The sequence below is a fragment of the Leptonychotes weddellii genome, chromosome 5, assembly GCF_054177405.1.
Source record: "Leptonychotes weddellii isolate Sample4059 chromosome 5, ASM5417740v2, whole genome shotgun sequence".
Classification (NCBI taxonomy): domain Eukaryota; kingdom Metazoa; phylum Chordata; class Mammalia; order Carnivora; family Phocidae; genus Leptonychotes; species Leptonychotes weddellii.
In genome coordinates, this window is record NC_138373.1 from 144,588,500 (window position 1) to 144,595,836 (window position 7,337).

General features: G+C 39.5%; 1 protein-coding gene across 1 annotated transcript in view; it reads right to left on the reverse strand.

The window, feature by feature from the left end:
- Positions 1-4,994, reverse strand: part of ALDH1L2 (aldehyde dehydrogenase 1 family member L2) — a 47,027-nt gene extending 42,033 nt beyond the window's left edge. The window contains exons 1-2 of the mRNA XM_081818993.1: positions 4,944-4,994; positions 2,983-3,127 (exon numbers count right to left, since the gene is read on the reverse strand). Of these exons, the coding sequence (XP_081675119.1) occupies positions 2,983-3,127; positions 4,944-4,994 (196 nt within the window). The remainder of the gene's footprint in view (positions 1-2,982; positions 3,128-4,943) is intronic.
- Positions 4,995-7,337: the final 2,343 nt, after the last annotated feature.

Here is a 7,337-nt window from a genome sequence, read left to right on the forward strand (position 1 = left end):
CCTTTCCTAAAGGAAGGGCTCCATCTACTTCTCTGTGGAAAAGGAATGGCCCTCCAGAGTGCAGACAGCACTAGCTCATTTTTTTCCATAATAAAATATCACTTTTACTAACTACATACCTTACGTATATTAAGCATATATACTTATTTTCTACCAACAACACAAAGCAACTACATTTTAGGTGATTTTTAAGAGCTTCAAGTAAGGCTTTTTATCTGTGTTTTTGGGCTCCCTTTCCTTTCTCTCCCTTTGGATCATCAACCTTCATTGACTTTGGATGGGATGATGCTTCCACTAGAAAGCCTAAATTCCAAATCCTAAGTGAGTCCTGAAGGAATCTGGCCATCAAGCCAATGCCTTGATCAATTCACTTGGGAGAATGGGAGAGACCAGTAAAATAATGTTGACAAAATGTGAATGTTCATAAAATGTTCAAAAAACTGAAAACAACTCATTTTCAGGTGATAGGAAAATGAATAAATGGTGGTTCAAAAGGTAAAATTGGGAGAAAATTGTGGAAGGTTAGACTAGGAAAGAAAAATGGGATGAGAAACTTAGAAGTCTTCATTTTTAAAAATATACACCACCGACATAGGCTTGAGGCATCCACCGGTTATTCTTCCATATTGATTTGTGGCTGCCCCAGGGCTATTTTTGGCTGCTCTAGTTGACTATTCTGACAGCAAGACTAGTTAGCCATTGTCATTTTGATCCCTTTGCATGAACTAGGTGCAGGGCTGCGCACATTGCATACCTCACTTCATTTAATCTGTGCAAGATGGGTGCTGTTGAACTAAGCTTAGTGAGTTTTAGTAACTTGCCCATCATCATATGCAGCAAGTAAGTGGCAGAGGCAGAATGAATTCCACGACTCCAAAACATATACTGTTAACTATATCTGTACCACATCCCAGCCTACTCTACAAGTCAGATTGGTATTTTTTCTTATCTATGTTATGCCAGCAGCCCAAATGACCATGACCAATAGACAGGAGGTCCCAGCCCTGGGACCAGACACTAGGGAAAGTTTCCCAGGACATCCTTTGGAAGGAACTTTAAGATTAGTCACATGCTTGCAATTCTTCTCAAGTTCATGTACATGGCAGAGACTGCTAGTTGCCCCCCTTCGTTTCTTAGCAAGGATTCCTGTACTTTAGCTGAGCACATAGCCACTCTGAATAAAATCTACATTTCTCAGTCTATTCTGCAAATAGATTTGGCCTGTGACCAAGTTCTAGCCAGTGGGATACAAGTGGGACTAATATGGTGCAACTTCTGGATGATATCCTGAATAAAGGCTTGCCCTCTGCTTCCCCTCTTTCCTTTCCTGCTTGCTAGAATGCAGATTTGATAGTTGGGACTAAAGGCAGCTATCTTGGACCATGAGATGGAAGCCCAGTGTTGATAAAGATGAAACAAAAAGGGCAGGAGCCTGCATCGTGATCGGTATAAAGCTGCTACGACAGCTCTCACAGCCAACTCAGACTTGAGAAATGGACTTCTATGTCACTTAAGCTAATATTATTTGGGGTCTCCCTGATTCAAGAGCCAATCCGATATCCCAAATATGAGTCCTCCAAAATATCCCCCACACAAGGCTGGTGGGAATAGATATTAATAGCACAGATAATCCCAGTAATAGGAATCTGTCCCCTTCTGCCTTGGGAGCCACGTCTAAATTCATGAGGCAGTTTCCCTCAGAATTCCCCATGTTGGGATAACCTTTTTCTGAAACAAGGATAATTTCTAAATCAAGTGATTAAATTCATATGTGCATATGTGCTCTTGACCCAACTTTTTTTTTAGCTTGACTCTTGAAAAATAGTGTAAAAATGTAGTAGTTTTTAAAGTAGTAACAGGAATTAGGATAAACCTCAGAGCTGCTGCTTTTGAGAAAAAAAGCATAAAATTTAAGGGTTATCACAGATTAGTATTTTCCAACCTATCTGTCACATTGTACCAGTGATTTGTGAAGATCTAATTCAAAAGCCAAGATGTCTGGTTGCTCATTCTTATTCCCTATCTGGGCAGTTTGTAGACTGTTTCTATCTCTGTGTCTTACACCTATTCGCATCATAACTATAGTTGACTCTTGAAAAATACAGGTTTGAACGGTGTGGGTCCACTTACAGGTGAAATTTTTTTGATAAATATAATACTGTAAACGTATTTTCGCTTCCTTATGATTTTTTTAAATAACATTTTCTTTTCTCTAACTTACTTTATTGTGAGAATACACTGTATAATACATATACAAAAGCTGTGGTGATCAACTGCTTATGTTATCAGTAAGACTTCCTTCTGGTCAACAGTAGGCTTTTAGTAGTTAAGTGTTGGGGGAGTCAAAAGTTATACGTGGATCTTTGACTGTGCAGGGGGTCAGCGCCTCTAACCCCTGCATTGTTCAAGGGTCAACTGTATAGCTTGCAAATCAGACTCCCACCGAGGGTTTGCTTTGACGATGGCTATCTTCTTTAACCTTACCTTAACAGCCAAGCAGTCACAGCTACAATTCGTTCTGACATAAATGCATTCTTTATGACCCCACATCGATTCCTGTTCTTGGATGTGGCCCTCCCTTCATTTCCACTGGCACCTCTGAATCAGACATTATTCTAGATGTTCCATAACACTTTTGGAAAGTCACAGGCATAGTTCAGAAAAAAACATATGCATGGAAATTCCTCTGATGGACCTGGTGATTACCTTGGAGGTAAGTGGAGAAACTCTTAATATGATGGGGCCCTGCACCTTTGTCTTGGGCCCATGGAGAAAGGAGAATTGAGTCTCCATCATGAAATCAGACTTAGCTTGTGAAGGCTTTCAATAGGTAGGGTAGATGTGGCAGCTGGGTCTTTGGAGCCTGTGGCAAAGAAGTAGAAGTGTAGACATGCTAATGAGGGGTAGGGGGTCTGAGCTGGGGTCTGTGCTGGCTGGGTCAGTGAGGAGTCCTTGATTCAGTAGGTTCCAAGATACACTCACCCAGCGGGTCAGCTTTTCCATCCTTGTCTGGCACTGTGAACACGCCTACAACTCGGTGGCCCTCTTTGCAGAGCTGGCTGTAGACTTCCCGTCCAAAGAGGCTCTGGCCAATAAGGGCCAACTTCAGCTTGTTTTTTAAATTAACCTGTGAAACAATTTAACGATGACAGATGTTGGCATGGATAGAAGACATATGGATGACAAACCCTCTTTTTTCAATCATACGAGATGACTTGAGGACGAGAAAAATCTCAAAGGTCTACAAAATAAAATTTTTATTGACATACGCTGTACCCAGGCTACATTATACATAGATAATAGTGAAAATAATTTCATACGGAAGAATTCCTCTTTTCCCCTTTGCTCTAATTCCCCTGATTATTCACCATAATCACTGGGATTGCATATATTTTACAAGCCATTCCAACTCCTTGGTGAAATGAAGCCAGATGTTAATAAGTAAGTGTAAGTTTCATAGTTAAAAGGAGTTTAACTCTGAGCAAGATCTGCTTCAACATGACGATGCTTTTAAGGCCTTGCAATACAGAGAGAAGAGCTGAACTCATCTCTTAACTTCCAAAGGAGACCAAGAGCTAACACATGGTCTATAACACAGGGGTCACAAGCAGACCCTAGAGCTAAACTATCTGAGGTCAAAATCTAGCGCCACTCTTGTTCAGTCGTGTGGCCTTAAGCAAGTGACTAACTTCTGTTGCCTTTTTTTCCTCACCCATAAAATGGGAATACTAACACCAGCCTCACACAATTTTGATCGAAGTAGAAGATTTATTAGGCAATAAGTTTAGTGCAGTGTCTGACACAAAGTACTGTTTAAGTAAAAGCTTCGATAATGTCTTAGAGGTTTTGCCACATCCTAGACAGTGTCGTGTTTCTTTGTATAGTCCAGAATTCCAAAGTCCTTGGTAAGTGGCCCAAATGCATTTGGCCTCAACACCTGGATTGCTCTAATGGAATGTTCAGTGTTCTTTATAGTCCAAAGTTCTTGTAAGTTTGTGCAAATTCATTTGGCTTCAAACTTGACATGGATGGACATACTGTTATTTATAGTCTTTATTTACAGTATTTATAAGGACTATATGAATATTTATATGTATTGCTGCAGAAAGATCAATGTGTTAGGTTACAGATACTGTCCCATACCCTGCTGTGAATTGTATGGAATGTACTATCTATGTACCATGTTAATTTTCTAAAATGTGGATAATTCTGAAGCCCAAAACATGTTTTGTCCCACAGGTTTCAGATAGAGAATTAAGGCCTACACATCATTTCATTTCATTTAATCACTGCAACTATCATATTTTATTATTTCCTGTTTTACACTATTTTATGAATGAAGAAAACCAGGGCTTAGAAATATCCCCAAAGTCATAGTGGCAAAAAGGAGGAGAGGTTGGATTTGAATCCAGGTCTGTCTGGCTCTAAAGCCTACAAATGTACTTAAAAATAAAATAATCAAAATGAGCTACCACCACCACCCATCTCTTTTTTTTTCCTTTTAGAAGATTAACATGGATGTACAAAAGTACATTGATTATCAAAAAAATACAGATACCATACAGACAATAGTAGCACTAAGGGTTATAGTCTTAAAGAACTCTCTTTAAGTAATTATACCTCCCGTAAATTCTCCCCAAAAGGAACCTTTTCACAAATCTAGGGTGATAAGTTGATATGACGATTGTTAAGACCGTAATGAAAAGCCACAGGTGGAACAGTCTAGATGTAGGATCGCGGGTGTAGAGATGGTCATCAGGGGGTCATGACTTCATATGCACATTCCTCCCTGGTAGAACACAGCTCCACAGGATTTGGATTTAGAATTTTTTTTTCCTTCACTCTAAATGGGATTCTTTAATGTTCTAGAAAGTCATTCTAAATTAGTCAAGCCTCACTGTGAAAACTGGATTATGAGGAAACAATTTTCCTTTATTTCTCACTTTATTAAGGGTGTAAACAGCATCCCCTTTTAGGCATGAATTTAAAAGCATATGGGTTCACATGTTCCCTGTAATTGAACTGATAATTAAACAATTAAGGTTTTAGTTAAAAAATTCTTTTCCAAAGCCAAGCCAAAGTTTTTATCTCCAAAGAGCCTAGAGCTTCAACATGTAACAAATATGTCCAGGCAAACAGATTAACTCTGTAACAATAGCACAGTTTGCCTATAGATAATACATGATTATTTCATTTATTCTTATCAAAAACATCAAAATGTTCCGTAAATATTCTATCTCCAAATCTTATCATTAATGTTGTTTCTTGAAATAGAACCGACGTGTTGGCTATCTTAAAAATTTGACTTTACCTCACACTACTATGAACAGTAGGTATTCTAAGAACTCTAAAATACTACTCTTAGAACACAGAAGAGCCAAGAGGCTGGGCTGACTCAAATGTAATGTTACTTGGAGTTCAATTCCAGATTGAACACTCCCCTAGAAAGACAGCGTTTAAAGAGATGTCAGTATCTTTGGAAATACTACATTCCTTGAAACAGTTTCTGAGCTTAATGCTAAAGCTAAGCTACAAAGGTGAGTTTCCAACACTGTGTTTACAATGAGTTAACGTAATTCCAAAAAACCAGACTGGGATATTCTACCTCAGTCTTATTTCTCCAGCTATGATCTGAGCACTGACTGCTGTGTTGGCGGAATCAGCAGGGAGGTTGTGCTAAAAGTGTGCGTCCCTGGGCCCCACCCCAGATTTACTGAGTTAGACTCCCGGGCCTAGGAAGCTGCATTTTAACAAGCTTCCCATTGACTTAGAGGCACTCTCAAGTCAGAGAATCTCTGCTATATGGAGAGCGTGTGCCTGCCTGCTACACAAAAAAGATTCTGCACTGGGGAGTCTGGGTGAGGATGCAGGGCTGGAAGTAATAGCAAACATTTTAACGAGACTCTAGTATGTGCCAGGCATTTCATATATATTACCTCATTTTGATTGCCCAGTGACTCCTGGAGACAGGCATTCCTAAGCCACTTTATAAATGGAGAAATTAAAACTCAGACAAGATATGATACAGCCTGGAGTCAAATAGCTACTAAGTGGCAGCCCTCAGATTCTAACTGGTTATTAGTGTCCATTGTTTTCCCATAACACAGGCCCTATGATTTTGAGCTGGGTCTCATCATTTAAAATCTGAATAATAATAGTATCTATTTCATAAGGTTGTTATAAGGATTTATCAGGATAAAGCATGTAATGCCTTCGTGCAGCATGTAGCAATAGTGAATGCTCAACAAATGTTAACTATTATTATTATTATTAACAATACCATAGGTAATACCTGGGTAAATAAAAAATGCTGATGATGGATCTTTCCTACTGGAAATGTGCCATGAGCCCAGCACTGCATTGAACCCAATTCATTAATTTTTAAAAATGTATCAACTATTTATCATATGTCTTTAGGACTCAGAGTAACCAGTGTTACTCATGAGAACGCACAAGGCTCAGGGAGGTCAAGTAACCTGCTAACGAGGGACAGAGGCAGGAGTCAAACCAGATCTGTCTCACTTCGGTAGATACACTTCTATCCCTTTCCTATGTTGAAGGTCCGTTCCTCCCCCACCGTTTTTTAAAGAAAAATATGGCAACAGTTTGACAGGCGAATTGTGGGAAATAGTTCCATCTTTAGACTTTCTAAAGAAATACCTGGTGGTCCTGACAGAAGAGATGGCACCATTCATTTGCAGGGTGGGTCTGATGACCAGAGAACATTCTTTGAGGCACTATATATTGCCTGTTACATTGGTGAGAAAGAAGAGAGTGGGGCATAAAATGACCCACAGCATTTCTTTTTTTTATTTTATTTTATTATGTTATGTTAATCACCACATTATATCATTAGTTTTTGATGTAGTGTTCCATGATTGTTTGCGTATAACACCCAGTGATCCAAGCAGTACGTGCCCTCTTTAATACCCATCACCAGGCTAACCCATTCCCCTGGCCCCCTCCCCTCTAGAACCCTCAGTTTGTTTCTCAGAGTCCATAGTCTCTCATGGTTTGTCTCCCCCTCCGATTTCCCCCCCTTCATTTTTCCCTTCCTACTATCTTCTTTTTTTTTTTTAAATATATAATGTATTATTTGTTTCAGAGGTACAGGTCTATGATTCAATAGTCTTAGACAATTCACAGCGCTCACATAGCACATACCATCCCCAATGGCTATCACCCAGCCACCCCATCCCTCCCACCCCCCACAACTCCAGCAACCCTCAGTTTGTTTCCTGAGATTAAGAATTCCTCATATCAGTGAGATCATATGATACTTGTCTTTCTCTGACTGACTTATTTCACTTAGCATAATACCCTCTAGTTCCATCCAC